This window comes from Cryptotermes secundus, unplaced genomic scaffold (assembly GCF_002891405.2).
Source record: "Cryptotermes secundus unplaced genomic scaffold, Csec_1.0 scaffold124, whole genome shotgun sequence".
Classification (NCBI taxonomy): Eukaryota; Metazoa; Arthropoda; class Insecta; order Blattodea; family Kalotermitidae; genus Cryptotermes; species Cryptotermes secundus.
Window position 1 is genome coordinate 1,138,663 of NW_019735462.1, and position 17,788 is coordinate 1,156,450.

Here is a 17,788-nt window from a genome sequence, read left to right on the forward strand (position 1 = left end):
TCAGCCTCTAACAGAAATGTGTACCAGGGATCTTCCTGGGAGTGAAGGGCAGCCAGTGTGTAAGGCTGACAATCTCACCGCCATCTGTATGAGTATGAGGGGCGAGCCATAAAACTGGCCCTAGCACTGCGATCTTCAATGGTCTAATCTGTAAGTTGACTGTCTAGAAAATGTGGGAGCCCTGACATCTCACAACCCTATGGGTCTCCACTTCCTATTACAGGGATAGCTTTACCTTTTGTGTTACACAGTCTTGCAGATGGTAAAAACAATTTCAGAGAAACACACTGCCTCAATCTTCAGGGCAGAAGTCACTTCTATCCTAAAGATGAAGGCAGCAGCCTACTCTGAAAAACTGACAGCCAATCAGAAGGGTACACAGTATCGTAACCCAGAATACTAGCCTCCCATCCTGTGGGTACTGGGGGCTCTTTCCTTTGGGGCATGAAGCTGACAACTCGCCTCCATCTAGTGCCAAGGTCAAGAATGGTGAACTGAAACCTCCACTCACCATGTGTCTTCAAGGAGTGAAGCTCAATTAATTAAGTACAAGGAGAACTTTGACTTAACTTATAATACTGCCTGGAACACAGAAACAAAAATGAAGGCCACCAAGTTGGTGTTAGCAGAAAGCGGCACTGGTTCTTCATATGATGTGCTTAATTAAGGAAAATGTGGTGACGACGTATAAGGGAGTGCGGGTACAACTCCATGCATTCCTAACCTCAGCACTAGATGAAGGTGAGAGGTCAGCTTCATGACCTGGCTGCTTTTGACCACTGGGTAAGTCTCTGGTACCCTTTGGACAGGAGGATGCATGGGCCACAGACCTGGTGTGAACACTCTGGAGAATGAAAAATCTCTGCTCCTGCAGAAATAAAGCCCTGCTTCATCACCCATTCATGCCACAGCCTAACCATTATACTGATTAGGCTATCTTAAATTCGCTTTTATAAAGTTCTGATCCTCATTATGGAGTTACAGTTTAACTATACTATCATAACACATATTTTTCTTCTTAAAAAACTGAACTTGCAAAAGTTGTAAAGCATCTTACTGCAAGAAACTAGGAGATTAAACATCATATGTCACATTAAACACTGTCAAGAAGCTTAAAACTGTTTGATGTAGCTTGGTGGAATTCATACTTCCAATTGATTACATTGACAAAAGCTGTTATATGGTGTGGTGGTGAGCCGGCTTCAATTACAGCACAAAGAGTACCTTTGCCAAGACAAATACAATGGAGTCCTCATGTAAGGTTTCTGTGGGACAATGGATTTGATCAAACTGAAGAGAAACCCATAAGAGAGGGAACTTCATTGATTTTCTTGAAATTTATTAACTTACATTCCATATTAATAATGTGTATCTGATACTTCAAATAACTGCATTTACTGGTATATTCTAGAAGGTACTCTATTCTCTAGGTAGTGGGTTCAAATCTCAATGGGGTCATTGGAATTTTTTCAATTGAGCTAATCCTTCCAGCTGCAACATGGACCTGGGGTAGACTCAGCCTCTAACAGAAATGAGTACCAGGATTCTTCCTGGGGGGTAAAGGGCGGTCAGCATGTGAGGCTGACAACCTTACCATTTTTGAGCAGACTGCCTAGATAATGTGGGACCCTCGTCTCTCAACCCTATGGGCCTCTGAGGCCTGTTACAGGGAGAGTTTTACTTTTTTTTTTTTTAACTCTGTTCAGTATCAACTATTTTCATGATGTCTATGCTTGGGAGTAAAGAGTGGCCAGTGTGTAAGGCTGACAACCTTGCCACCATCTATGAGCAGATTGTCTAGAAAATGTTGGAACCTCAACATCTCACAACCCTATGGGCCTCCATGGCCTGTTACAGGGATACCTTTACTTTGTTCCTTCGTAAGCCATTGCTATGGCTTCTGTTCTTGGAATTTCAAAATTGTGAGCTCTCAATCACATGCCATTGTCTCTTCAGTGTCAAACAGTATTTTAAACATGAAGCAGAATTGGTGAATGGGGATGGTCAGTACTTTCAGCAACTACATAAATGTACATACAGCCTTCAAGTGTAAAACATGCAACTGAACTCCAGACAGAACTCACTTCTTGCAGCCCTATCAACAGCTACAAACAGTGGATATTCCTCTTTCAGAAGTGCAAGATCACTGATCACTTCTATCTTTATATCGGTGTTTTTAAACACTTCACGAATGTACTCCTCAACCTTACGAGGCGCCATTCTCTCTGGATCAGCTCCACCAATATCACGAGCGACAGACCTGGTAAAATACAAACAAATAAATTCTTGCATTGAGGCATTTTACTTTCAATCACTGTCTGAACTGTATGTGACATTATTTGTGCGTTAAATATTGGTTATGCTTGTTAATTTCTTCTAAGTACTAGATCGTTTGCCTACTGTAACATAAATCTCTAACTTTGGCCCCTGAAAAAACTGTTACACACAATCCTCAATACAATGTTACCCCTCTTTAAGAAATTAATATTTGAAAAAACAGTTTCATAGCTATTTTACAAACTCTACACAACAATGCTGATAACTGATGATGTGCACATGTGTAGTTGAGGCAATATATTAAGTAAATTATATTACTAAGGCCCTGTTCACCTTACTGCCACTTAACAGGACTTCTTTTAACATTTATTATATGACAGCCCTGCAAACAGTTTTCTTTTACAGGTAACAAAATTACCTTCATTAAAATGTCAGATCTATGCAATAAGCATAGACAGTTGAATCTGGGAGGTTTAATCCCATTCAAAGCAGCCTGTTTCAGCAAAACACATACTTGTCCCACGGTTCCTACGAGTGCTAGAAGCAACTCCCTCAGTCTTTGGGATCATTAAAGAGATAGTTTGTTACAAAAATGAAGATTACTGTCTTTTGGGAAGTGATGTGATGCAGTCTGGTACAAAGCTGTGAGGCTATATAGCCACACTTCCCAAAAGATAGTAACAACCATATTCACTGTCTTCAGAGCCTCAAATCTTATGTTTAGGATTTCCACTTCATCAAATCTTCTGCCCTTCAAGGACTTTAAAGCTATCACATGGAACTAAATTAGGCAAGGCAGGAGTTACTGCATTTATGGCTGCGCCATAGCTCAAGCGGTTAGTCGCTGGCTTCCAACCGCGGCAGCCCGGGTTCGATCCCGGGTCTGGTCAAGTGGGTTTTGTGGTGGACAAACTGGCACTCGGGCAGGTTTTCTCAGAGTACTTCGGTTTCCCCTGCCAATCTTCATTCCACCAATTGCTCCACAATCACCCTCACCTATCATCTGGGGTTGTTGCAATAGGCCAGAAGTGGCCGCAGTACAAGGGACTTAGTCCCACCCCACTAGCAATAAAAAAAAATACTGCATTTATACAATACTGTGGTTAGCTACAGAAGCTGCAGCACATGCTGTGCTTTGCGGGCCAATAAACTATCTCCACTTTCTTGACTCTAACTTTGTGACCATTTTCAGCACACTGCATCATGAATAAGTCCCCACAATTGTAAATATTGTGACATGTTGCGCAAAGGAGAACCCCCCCCCACCAGCAGTGACGCGGCGGGTGAGTCAGCGTTCCCCTCCCCCTCCTCCGCACGGTAACGTAACGGTGACGCAACAGGATCGTTACTGTAGTAACAACGGTTACTACCGCTAGAGTTGCTAGCAACACAGCGCCAGGCAACAAGGCCGTTTTCTGTATTGTCCGATCGAGGCTACATGAGGAGCAGCGAAGGCTATTCACAGTCAGTTATAAAGTAAGTCGCCGAGTCGAAACATAGCAGCCCGCGAGTGTGCGATAACTAAGAAGTCGGCGAGCGGAAGACTTATTGTGTGATTTCCAGACATAGTGAGTGCTGTAGTACAGTTGTACTCTGAGTGTGTATTTCAGGGAGACTTGTATAGCTCCCGCGTTATTAGTACATGAAGAGAAGTGAAGATTGTGTTAAGAGATTTTGTTGTAGGGTTTGTAAAGTGTGGAAACCCGTAATATTGTGATCATTAATTATAGCCGTTATTTGTAGATTGTTAAATAAACCAATTAACCGTCTCTACGGCCTATTCAGTAACGAAACAAGTTACAATATAAATGCTGGCTAGTTATCTGACCTTGTCAAGCATTCTCATTGTAATCAAAAAAAGAAGTCAGCATTGACTTGGTTTTGCAGCACACTTGGTGTGCTCTTTTGTTGTTGCAACAAAGAAAGGAATTTTCACTGTAAGGACTGCAAGTTAGTTTTAAGATTGTAACTATAAATCTATGTTACAACATCTTTCAAGAAGTTTTCATTGGTTTCCTCACATTGTGCAATCATTATTTCAGTTTTTACAGTTGTTGGCAGCATTATACATGCCCAGTTTCTTTCTTACAACTGGACACACCTGAAATGCCACATTTCTCTTGGGCCCTCTGAATACAGGAACAGATGGGTTACTCTCCCAGAGTAAAACCACTGACTATACAGTTACAAGCCGCTGTACAGTCTGGTTTGGGCCCCCCAAGAACAATCTATACTTCCTTATGCTAAAAAAACACTTCATATAACGATAACAATTATAACTGGGATACAAAAACAATCAGGGATAAGAAAAACAAACATATCAAGTCAGACATAAACCTTACAAACAAATCACAACAGAGTACCAAGTAAAAGTAACCTTTCTCAGGTTTACTTTACAATGCTGTCAGTATCTCACAGTACAAATGGAAAGATGTTTGGTGAATAAGGAAAAGGAAAAGAATTTGGAAGTGGTCATGGCCTATCAAAGTGTTATCCTGGAAGGTCTGATGAAAATCATGAAAATATAAGCCATGACAGCAGCTGTCCAGATTAAGATTTGAACCTATCATCTGCCAAATAAAAGCCTAGAGCATTAGTTCTACACCAACCTTCTTGGAAGTAAAAGCAGTAAAGTATATATTCCTTGAGGGGGGGAGGGAGGGGGGGAGGGGGAGGGAGAGAGGAGGAGGAGGAGGAGGAAGAGGAAGACATTCTGAAAGAAGAAGAAAAGTGTAGAGTGAAGACTTATCAGNTGTCTATATTCCATTTAAATCATCCAAAAATGAATAATCCTAGCAGAACCAACCATCTTGAGCTACAACGGAACAATGAGGATTTAAAAACCAGTGATAATAGACATCTCCTCTACAGTCAACTAGTATTTTAGTGTTGTATTATGATCATGATAATCATACATTGCACAGTGAATTCGACATATTTAGTACAGAATTTCTGTACAAACAGTATGCATGCTTTATGCACCAACATACTGCAAGCTCCTGGTACATCTCAGGCTCATCAGTCAAACACAGTTAGTTGTACTGGCAGAGATAAAAAATATTCCTCAGAACTTATCAAGTACATTTGGAAAGCATTTATAATGATTTAACAGTAGACAAAGCTGGGTGACAATGGTTTCTCAAAGATTTCAGACACCCATTCAGTAGTAAGACAGGAACGTCCTAATTCAGCACTGCTATACTTTGTCTTCATGATGTGTGCATCCATTTTAATCTCAGCAACAAGCATCATAAAAACTATTACTGTAACGTAATTATAATCATAAAAGTAAATATACACCTAATCGTGGACCTGACTGAAAAACAATGTATGCATACCAAAAGTAACCTGCAATTTCCAATCATTTTATAGCATAGAAATATACACCGGGGGGGGGGGGGGGGGGGGGCGNCACAGTAGCGTAATTGGTTGAGGCACTATGCTATAAACCGAATGTCGTGGGTTCTAGTACCGATGAGGTGTATTTTTTTTTTCCAATTTACCTAATCCTTCCAGCCACACCATGGACCTGGGTTGACTCAGCCTCTAACAGAAATAAGTACCAGGAACCTTCCTGGGGGTAAAGGGTGCCTGGCGCATAAGGCTGACAACCTTACTGCCATCTGTGAGCCAACCATCCAGAGAAAATGTGGGAGCTTCAAAGTATCACAACCATATGGGCCATCAAGGCCTGTTATAGGGATAGCTTTACCTTCACTTTGTCTTTACATCAGAATGGTCTACTAAATAAATAAATATAAACAATCTTATACTTCTGTTATGGCAAACTTATTTTCAAGGAGGAAACTGAAGAGTTACTGCAGCAGAGAGCTTGAAAGTTCTACGATCAGAATTGATACTTAGAAATCATACTTAAATTATGCCTAAACGACACTTTTTGTTCAGCTTAGCCTGAGACTTTATTTAATGGCATCACATACCATAAAAGATTCATCATATATAAAGTTATCATATAGTGCAATGATTAATATACAATATATTTTATATTGTCTTAACTACACCTGACAAATTTAGGCAACAAATGATTGGTAATGTTATGGCTAAATGATCAGTATTCCTGGGCTGTATTAACCTTTAACGTACGGACTTTTAAATAGCCAGCAGCCCTGTACGGCCAGAATTTAAATCACCATAATTAATTATCATTGCAAACTTTCAGAAAAAATACATATTTTATGTTCTATGCAACACAGAAATATGAACTAAAAAGAATCTGAAAGACAATAAAATTTTCTACATATACACAAAACAGAAGGTTTCCCAAATGAAAATTAAGTGTGAATATTTTGTCATGAAATGCAAAATTTAATCTTTATTATATATGTTATTAAATTCCAAAGGACTTACCCATTGTTTTTTCTTCAACCTTGAATCATGGTGATATTGTAAATATAATCACACTATATACAATAATATTTTATTCAGACTGTATGCGAGTTTGAACTGTGTCACTTCACAGTTTACAATAACTCACACTCTGACGTGCGTGTCACTTCTCGAAGCAGTCCACCACACATAGCGCGTCACACTTTTTACAGTAGTAGAGCGTGTTTCTGCGCTTCTTATTCTGAGAACAAATATGAAGTCTTTGTTTTCCTTTGGTTGGCCAGTGTTGTGAATGTTTCACCTCCAGTCGGCTCAGTTAGGCCCCAGATGAACTTGGCCTCCCCCGAGAAATGCCACTGACTGTGATATTCACCTCATGTGACTGAAGAATCAAATCCCTCACCAATATTTCGCGGAACTTTTTGTGTGTCATTTTTCCACCACATGACTTGTGTAATAGATATGCATTTACAATAGCCATATCTAGAGGTGGAAAAACCATTTCTTTGTCCACTTCCATGTCCTCCTAGCAATGTCATAACTGTTTACCATCCTGTCAGATTTATCAACAGACCCCATGTGTGCACTGTAGTCTTCAATTACATGGGGTTTGACAGCATGGCCAGATTCATCTCGAAGTTGCCTTCCAATGGAGAAGGGTGCAAATTCGTCAGAACATACACATCATGCTCGTCTCCCTCGACTCTTGTAACAATATTCCTTTTTTTTCAATTTCATTGACTTGAGCCGAATTTCTTGCGGCATTCCACATCTATCATTGCGAATGGTACCACATGAATTTATTTTCCTGTCTAAAAGATCGTCAAATAAAGCAGGAGAACTGAAATAACTGTCCATGTAAATTTTGTGTCCCAAGCCTTCTACTCTTCAAATTAGCTGGAGAACAATGCCTTGTGATGATGTAATTTCTTCTGTCGTTAAGTTGCCTTTGTTTGCCCAAATGAACTGTCATGTCATAAGTATACCCAAAAAAATTGCAAAGCTTGTAAATTTTTATACCAAACCTTATGAGTTTCTTTGAAATATACTGAGGAAAAATCACTCTTCCTTTGAACAACACTATAACCTCATCAACAGCAAGACTTCTGCTTGATCGTAAAGTTCACAAAATTTGTTGTTGCGATTGTCAAAAATTTCTCTAATTTTCCAGAGCCTATCATACTCTGGGTCATCTTGATTGGGAGGAGCTTCATTATTTTCAAAATGTAGGAATCTCAAAATATGGAAGAAACGGTCTCGTACCATGGTGTTACGGTAGAATGGAGTGTAGTATTGCTCATCTCTTGGCCAATAATCTTTGAAGGTGTCCCATTAATCGTTGCCCATCTGAATAATTATTGCCAAAAAGTTATATATCTCTTCAATTGTAACGTCAGGCAGTTGAACAGAAAGGCCTGGAGCATCTTGGCATGCCATAAATCGGTGGAAATATCTGTTTCTTGTAACAAGATTTGGAATATTTGCTGGAGAAACAGAATGAAAATGGAAGAATGAGAGGAATGTGCATTTATATTGGGAGCAGCTGATCTGTTGATTCCACTCGGAGGACCAGTGAAGTCTAGTACCTTTGGCGAATCCCTGGGTCTTCTATCACAAAACCTAATTTCCATTTCCTCTACCTCATTGTCTGATCGACGACATATTTGCTCGAGGTTCAATGAACTCATTGATATCTTCTAGCTCTTCATCAGATTCCTCTTCCATCAACATTTCCTCCAGTTCTTCTGCATCAAGAAGTTTTGAATATCGGGCACATTTTTGAGGATCCATCTTGGGGGAGGGGGGTTTCCAGCAAAATCTTAATAAAGTATGTTGATTGACAAAGACTCACAAAATAGTGATGCAAAGTAACCGTAATAGTATGGTACAATAGGCCAGAAGTGGCAGCAGTACAAGGGACTTAGTCCCACCCCACTAGCAATAAAAAATAATAATTGTAATAGTAGTTGAAAAGGTGCCAGTCCGACACTGATACGGAAAGTCAGTGACGAAGATGCCTTTTACTCACAAAGTAATACTGGCTCAGTGGGTTTATACCTCTTCTGACACACAAACTAACATAAAAAGAAATATGACAGTCTGACACTAACTTTTTAAGTGAAAAAGAAATATTACACAATCCAACACTGACTTCCTAACTGATAATTCGCCACTGAAAACCAATCCTTGAATACGTCACTCTTCCTTGAAAGCTCTGGAAGCACTGATCTGCAAGCACCAACGAATATTTTCCTCTTTGGTTCTCAGAACAAAGCTGGGCTATATTTGGCGGACCATGTCATAAACAGTCATATATAAACATAAATAGTTTCGAAATCAGGACCGAGATAAAAAGAGTTCTTTGTTCAGAGCTAAGGAATAAACCACTGACATGACCTCATGTAGGTTTGTTTTGGTTTCAAACCCAAGGTCAAACTGTCAGCACTGCCAAAGCGTGCACACGTCCTGCGTCACATATCTGTGCCATTCAGCCATCTCCAGTCGCTGCTTGCGTCATATATATATGTGTCATTCAGACGTTAAAGGTTAACGAGTTCTCTCCTTGGTCAGAGATGAAATATCCTGACAGGCTTTTCATGGGTTTTCCTCAGTCTTTCCAGACCAAACGTCAAGAATAGTACCCGACAGGACACAATTCCCTTCCTTATCCTTTCTACCAACCCTCCAATCTGATGCTACACAATTTACACATTTCAGAAAATGTCAATAAATAAATTACAAACAAATAAATAAGCAAGAATCTGTTTCATTATGTTACATGAATATTAGTCTTAAGCTGGCAGGCCTTTACATAACAAAAAAAGTTTACTCGCCTGCCGCTTTCCAGAGCTGTTGCCAATTCAACAATTCTTGCCAAATTGTTGGAATCTGCACTATAGACTCCAAGCACCTTGATCTTCTGAGCCTTATCTGGCAGATCTTCACGTACTTGGAGATTCTGCAAAAAAAGAAAAAAAAAACTTCCAAATTATAAATCTATTTCTAAAGCAAGGGAGTCATGAAAGGTCGGTTAGTAATGGCCAAGGAATCAACAATCAATTCCTGGCAGGAAAGAGATTTTCCTCTTCTCTAAAGCATCCAGAATGGCACTGGGTCACATCTAGTTTCCTATCCACTGGGAACTGGGGGGCTCTTTCTCTGGTGGTAGAGTGGTCAGGGTTTGAAGCTGACCATTCACTACCAAATGCCAGGGTTAAGAATGGGTAGTGTTATATCTTTATGCCACACATCGTCATGGTGTGGTGGTTCACTAAGAACAGGGATAACCATCTTTTATTTCAAAAGCAAAATCTGAGTGAGCTGTCTCCTGATTACTTTTAAAAATCCAGCCTCATTTTACCGCAGGATGAACATGTATGACTACCACCATACAAATAAATATGGCTTTAATATGACAATAAATTAGTGTCAATATGCTTTACTCTTTCTCTGTGCCTGGAACAACAAATGTGTATAAAACAACCTTCATTAATATCTTTATACAGTCTAACATTTGCATGTTTTAGTGAGTATACAAAGTAAATCCACAGCTAACTAAAACAAAATCCACGGGGGAATTGGTTGTTATATTAAATCAAGGTATGATGATGTAACTAACTCAGGTTATATAGTGTTGACAAAACCTTTCGTTCATCTGAATCTATTATCATCTTACAATGATACCAACCTCAATAGGTGTAAAAATATCAACAATTCAATCTTCTTTGTGCGCTTTTTTGAATGCATTTTATTCAAGTAAAGTAAAGAAATTCCTGTAACAGGCCATGAAGGCCCATAGGGCTGAGAGATGTTAAGGGTCCCACATTATCTAGACAATCGGCTCAAAAGATGGCGGTAAGGCTGCCAGGCTTACGCGCTGGCCGCGCTTTAATCCCCAGGAAAATTATTTAATTAATTCCTGGTACTCATTTCTGTTTGAGGCTGAGTTGACCCCAGGGCCATAGTGCGGCTGGAAGGATTAGGTCAACTGAAAATATCCAATGACCTCATCAGGACTTGAACCTGCAACCTTCCGGCTTGCAGCATAGTGCCTGAACCAACTACACTACCGTGTGCCCCTCATTTTATTCAAGAGATTTAAAAAATGGTTTCTTTGAGAGATGAACTAATGGTTTTACTTATACGTGTAATAAAATTAACCTCAAAAGAAATACTCTATGTAAATCACCAAAACAGGGGAAGTAAATATTATTATTTGTGATGTATATCTACATATTGCTAAATATATCTCTTACGTCCTTCCTTGTCTGATGCGTAAAATGTGTTGTCATCCAGTACCCTTGCCTGAAAATTTCCTGTTCTTGCAAAATCAATGTTTGGAATAATGCCTGGTGACTGAAGTGACCTATGGGTCAAAGGAAACTGATGGCTGTACCGATTACAGCTCTAAATACATGTAAGTGCCAAAAGTCATGGGATAGGTACCTAGTATCGTGTAGGAGCCCTCTAGCCCGGCGAAGTGCAGCAACTTGACGTGGCATCAATTCCACAAGTGGACAGAAGACCTCTGGAGAGATGTTGAGTCATGCCGTCTGGATAGCTGACCACAGCTCCCTGGTATTTGTAGGTGCAGGATTTTGGGTGTGAATGGACCTCTCCACCACGTCCCATAAATGCTCGATTCAGGCGAATGTGGTGGCCACACCATGCGTCAGAACTCTCCAGAATGCTCCTTGAACCAATTCTGGACAGCTTGCCTGATGACATGGTACATTGTCCTGCTAGTATATCCCATCGTTGTGCGGGTACATGAAATCCATTAAGGGCTGCAAATGGTCGCCAAGCAGTGTAACGTAGCAGTCACTGGTCAATGACGTGTTTAGGTGGACGAGTGGACCCAACTCATGCCATGTGAAAACACCCCACACCAGTATGGAACCACCACCAGCCTGCACGGTGCCATGTTGTCAACTGGGGTCCATGGCCTCATGGGGTCTGCGCCACACCCGAACACTACCATCCACCCGAAACAACTGGTACCATGACTCATCGGACCACGCCACATGTTGCCAATCCTCCAGGGTCCAATTAGCGACGTCACAAGCCCAGGTGAGGCGCTGCATCTGGCGTTAATAGAGGCACTCTGGTAGGTCTTCTGTTCCCATATCCCATGGAAGCTAAAGAACGCTGCACTGACCTGCTGCATATGCGTCTGGTACCTACTGCATTGAATGTGGATGTGACTTCAGCCAGTGCCGCTTGTATGTTACCACGGACAATTCTAGCTAGATGCTTCTGGTCACGATCATTAAGCACCCTTTGTTGGCCACTGCACTGTTCACGGTGGGTGGAAATGCCTTCCACAAGGTATTTCTGGTACAAACGTGACACCGTGGATCGAGGAATGTTGAATGACCGCACAACTTCGGAAATGGAATGTCCCATCCGCCTGGCACCCACTATCATGCCCTGTTCAAACTCTGATAATTCACATCGGCTTGCCATGAGTAGACTGGCTGGTGTTCAACCTGACTCACGAGAGAACACCTCACAACTGATACTGCTCTGGGCATTCCCAAGCAATCAAGGGACGGTGGAGTCGCTTAAAAATAAATTTACATACTGCTATCCCATGACTTTGGCACTCGAGTGTATCTTCTAGAAAGAAAAATTATGTGCACGCCATGAATTTGCTCTCATGTGGAGTGAACAGTGATCCAGTACAGGTATCTGTTCCTTCAGTCCAGTTTTGCAGCATTAATGTGACTGTGGGAATTATGTACAGCTGTAGCCAAAAAAAAATTATTTCAGTTTGTAACCATAAAATTTATCATTTACCACACCTGAAAAAAAACATGTAATATATTTAAAGTTTATTATAGCTTATTTAATGAAGATGCCAGTCGCTCAGACTAAAGTGTGTTCAGTGGTACACATGCAGGTGGGGGTGTATACTCTAAAAACTGTTGGGCAAATTAATTTGGTCTGTACTGGTACCAGGCAATGATTACTTTACATAAAACACAAATTAAACTTCATCAATTTACTCAAAACATACCTTCATGTATAAAAATCGGTATATGGCATAAAACATAGACCTTATTCTTATTATATGTGATAAGTATCAATCATTTTTTTTTGCAGTCTCATTTACAACACTATGGTCTATAAAATTTATCAAAAGTTATTCACTTATATAGTGATGGACTTCCATTTAGAGTGAATGACTATTAATAAATTTTATAGAACATAGTGTTGCACATGGAAGAAAAAAAAAAAGGGATACTAATTGAAACGTGCAACAGGATGCTACGATATATCCAAAGTGAAAAATAACTGTCCAATCCTGTTGCAGAATCCACTCATAACAGAATCAGCCTGCATGTATGTCCACTATATCACTTCATTTGGTTCCCCTGGCCATATTTTTTTACAATTCAGTTGTTCAATTTCCACACACTGCAACTATCAGCTGAATTCATGTCTCAGCCCTGATCACTCACCACATACAGCGCTTCCAGTGCTCCAAGCAAGGTTACCAGTTCACTCTGTCGGAATGATGGATGTGAAGGCAGCAGTAGAAGCGGAGCCTTGACACCTGCCTTCAGTGCCCTAGAAGAAGACAGCAATAACACATTCACAGCATGACATTTTGATGCTAGTTAGGGCAATTCACAAAGCACCATAGCACAGAGGCAATGACAAAGCACACCAAGTGAACTTAAGATCAACATAATTAGTATGTCATAATAATTAATGTTTTCTAAATATGTTGCCTGGCCTGTGAGATTACGAGAAACTGCAACAGTCCCGTCATGTCCAGTTGCGTCCTTCCAGTCACCGCTGCTGCTGCTTCCTCTTCTTTTAGTCACTCCCGTTTCCCCCCTTTCCACTTTGGTTTTATCTCAGGGTAGGAAACGTAGGAGTTCCTGGTAGGGCACGAGAATCCTCTCAGGGAGTTGCACGGGTTACATTCGGGGTGACCCTATTTACTAAATGCCAGACTAACTCGAATGGTTACTTTTATTTATTCACTCTTACACTTGATTACACGCATAGGGGGTTGCTAAACTGCTATAACCCACTTTTTCGGATGTTTTGTTTATTCAATTCTCAGAGTACATCCTAACACATCTAGACCGTTCGAGGTCTGACTTTTGTGTGTCTGCGTGGCGTCAGCTTTGCCAAAGCGTGGCGAAGCCAACCCACGCAAATTGCATTACACAGCTTCACTACTTGTGTACTGCTTGCTGATTGGTTGAAACGAACTGATTATTTTGAATTCGACCAATAAGGTCTTGACTTACTTGCCCTTAAAGACAAAGACAACCAAAGCTCTTGGGATTCCCACTGACCTCAAGTGGTGAAGTCCCTTAGCTTATTGCGCACAAGTTATGGCAAAAGGGGTCCTAAATGGGTTACCTCAGGGCAGTCCTAAACTCTGTTCGGCTTCAAACTCCCAAATTAAATTTTTGGGTTATTTAACAAGTCCCATTTTGTTGTAAATACACACACAAAATTTCATTTAGTCGCCTCGATGGAATTTTTTTTTACTCAATTTTAGTTTTGTTTAATTTCAAACACAACCTTAGTTTATATTAGTATTTCAGTATTGATATATTAGGTTTTTGGACTTCATCCATCGTCCTGGTTTTTAAGATAACAAAAACACGACGTTTCGGAAACNTGTTATCTTAAAAACCAGGACGATGGATAAAGTCCAAAAACCTAATATATCAATGTGTTATACACCATCGTCAGAATCCTATAGTAACTACTAGTATTTCCGTAGTTTAGGGCTTATATTCAGCTGCTGGTTTTCCTTAACCTGATAACTATTTTTAGCTTTCTTAGTTCAAACACCCTGTGGGTTTTATTTATCTGTGGCGGCTTCTGCCCACATGTTTAGCCTTGAGCGTAACGTAAACCGCTAGCAAGCGTGTTTTGTTACGCGGCTCTCGGCGGCATCGGCGCTTATCAGTAAGATTTTCTCTCTTTGTCATTCTCTGTACTTGGCTTTGCAAGGTCAATCCTTTCTTCTGAGCTTTTCTTTCCTGTACCAAGAACAATTTTGGATGTTAAACAATACACAACTCAACCGGCCTCGAAATCGCGGTTGTTTACAACGGTTGGAATTGAGGTGTGGTTATTTGCAGGGTTGTCTAAACTCGCTATTGCTTATTATTGAGCCACCAGGATTGGATTTCTTTACACACCCTCATTATTTATTCTTTGGAGCCCTTTGACTTTGACGTTTCCTCGCAGTAAGTTGCTTACCTCTCTTTAATCCGACGTTTCCTCAGCTCCCGGCTGGTATTTATTTCACCGACGTTACTTCAGCTTTCTTTAGGCTGGTACTTTATTTATATATTTTTTCGTCGTTGGGCTCTATTGGATCCATTCTGGGGGCTTGGCGCTCCCGACGCTCACACAACTTCTGTTTGCTTGTGCTTGCCCCTGCATTATTCTTTCCCTTAATTCCAACTATATCTTAAAATTTTATCATTTTAATAGTTACTTTAATTTTAATATCATACTTATTTTTAATAATACGATTTCTTTTAACGTTTTATCCAAATTTGTTCCTGGCTACTTACAATTTGCTTCATTTTATTACTCTTGATTGATCCTTGCTGCAATACCTACTATACAATTTGTTTCCTTATGTGTCTTAAATTGGTATACCTTTTCATTACTCAAACCTTTAGGCCATTTACAACTAGTATTTCTATTTACCTTTTTAACTTTCCACCGGGGTTGTTAACCATTTTAGTATTTTCTTTGAATTTAGGTGTGGCATTTGCACTTATGCTTTCTTTCACTTTTGCCCTTAAGTTATCAATAACATTCAAATTTGCCCCCCTTTTAACATCTTACATTAGTTACAATATTTTGGGGCTTACCCCAATTTTTGGGTATACAATATTTACCTTATTATTTATACAAATTAATTTTGAGCCTCTAACTAAGTTAATTACATCATTATACTGATCATACGCAGATTAGTTGGCTGGGTACTTGCTTGGTTAACCAGTCTAATGAAACGTACCATAATTTGCATTATTCTTTAGTTAAATTATTATGGCAACTGGTTACTTGTTTATTACCTTTGGTTTTATGGCCATTTTAGCCTAGTAACCGTTTGTACTTTGTGAAATATCATATAATTGGTGACAAACAATTGTGTGACTATACACATGCTTTGAAAAACTTAGCTTTGTTTAAATGCAAACAGATTAGTTGTTTAGGTTACTATATCTACAAGTTGGCATGTAAATCTGCCTTGTGAAATTTACAGCAGTTTAGTTGGAATAAATGTGTTTACTAAAACTAGTAGTCTTTTCTCTTCTTGCTTCCATTTCACCATCACTGACACTATTCACTTTTACATTCTTTAAATTCTTCTTCTTCTTCAATATGCACTTTTAACTTCGTTTTTCTCCTGATCATTGCCTAGTCATTCAAATCACTTTTAACGGGAACTACATTTCCTGCTCTAATCTCACATAGGGTTTCATATGGCTAATGTGGAGAAGTCCCTTCCCATTTCCTGATACACTGCCTAGTTCATACAGGCGTTCGTTGATTATCTTTGTGATAAGGAATGGGCCCTCATATGACCTCTGAAATTTGCCTATAATCCCTTTACTGGCGTGTGATACTGGTTGGGCTTTCACTAATACCTGATCTCCTACTCGGGGCAGCCACGAGAAATTTCCCTTTCTTTTCTTATTCCTTATTTTTTCTGCTTTAGCTTTCATTCTTGCATAGGCCTTCAAAATTTTCGTAGGAAGTTCTTCCGTTGGGGTTTGGTCTGTCTTGACTTGAAAATGATATTTGAATAAGTGGCACTTGCCCGGTCTCTCGGTAAAATTTGGTAGGAATTGAATAAGTATTTTGAATAATTGTGACTTTTGTGGTGCACTAATAGTCGTGCTTTGTTCTATTATGCGTCTTAAGTCGCCTTTCTTGAGATCTCGGGGATCGAACTGGTCATCCTTTTGCTGCTCCGGGCCCCGTAATGGCCCCTCGGAATGCAGTGTGACATCATCTCTTCCTACTGCAGTACGGCCGCGTATCTTATCAGGGCGAGGGTATGAGGCTTGAACAATATCTCTTGTGTATGCGGCGGAGTTCTGATCGCCTGTGTGCCTTCCTTTAACGCACGGTGCCGAAGCAAATTTGGTTGTTACACCTTGGGCTTCTATTTGTGCGTCGGTTTCTGGGTTCTCGAACTGATGGCTTCTGGTTTGTCCTTGCCGCCTGTATTCTAATATGCCTGAACCAAAATTTAATTGCATCTCATGTTCTTTCATAAAGTTGCATCCTAGGATGACATCACTGTTAAGTTGTGGTGCTACCAAAAAAACTGCTTCAAATAACTCTCCACCAATAGTGAATTCGAGTAGAGCTTGCAGCTTGATCCTTTTTGACCTTTTCCCAAATGCTGTTACTGAGTTAATTCCCTGAACGGGAAGTGTCAATATTTCAATGTCTGCTTCTTTTAACTAGTCAAAACTTTCTTGAGAAATCAAATTTACTTCACTACCCGAGTCCAATATGGCTACAACTGCCTTTTTATTCTTAAGTTTGACAGCAATCTGAGGACTTTTACTGAAATTTTCTTCGTTGATAAATAACACTATAGGGTCGGAAGTTTCTTTTTCTGGAATGATTTCCATGGAAGAGGTGGACTGATTTACCAGGCCTGAGCTCAAAGTTTTATTGAGGATGGAAGCGATGCGGCCTTCGACGCTCCCCAGACTTAGTTTTCCTCAGCGTTATCGGGGGGCCTTCCCCGTGCGTCGTTCTCCCTCTCATTTTCTGGGTTTCTCTCGCGATTTTCGAAATTTCTGTGGTCCCTGGGGTATTCATTTCTCCTAAAGTTGCCCCTACCACTAGAATTTCGCCATCCTCCTCGGTAACTTTGGTCATTTTGTCTCACTTGTCTGACTGGTCCTGGGCCTTCTTGCCTATAATTTCTACCTCTGTTGGCTTGGAAGGAGGGTTGGTATTGACCTGACCTTGGAGGGACGTCCGAAACGTCTTCTCTTTCTTCCATTAGTTCTAGTCACTTTAGCACTTCCAAAAACTCGGCGACTGTGTTTAATTTAGTACTGACCAGCAGCTCCTGAATTTTCAGCGGGTAGTGACTGCGGATAGCTTCTATAATTTCTTGGTCCGTGAGTCTAGGCTCTAGGTA

The 17,788-nt window shown here is 40.2% G+C and overlaps 1 protein-coding gene across 3 annotated transcripts in view; it reads right to left on the reverse strand.

Annotated features, from left to right (window-relative positions):
* Positions 1-17,788, reverse strand: part of LOC111869293 (putative aminopeptidase W07G4.4) — a 43,772-nt gene that overhangs the window by 14,055 nt on the left and 11,929 nt on the right. For all 3 annotated transcript variants that reach the window (XM_023860693.2, XM_023860692.2, XM_023860694.2), the window contains exons 4-6: positions 13,089-13,197; positions 9,459-9,583; positions 2,085-2,260 (exon numbers count right to left, since the gene is read on the reverse strand). In XM_023860693.2, the coding sequence (XP_023716461.1) occupies positions 2,085-2,260; positions 9,459-9,583; positions 13,089-13,197 (410 nt within the window). The remainder of the gene's footprint in view (positions 1-2,084; positions 2,261-9,458; positions 9,584-13,088; positions 13,198-17,788) is intronic.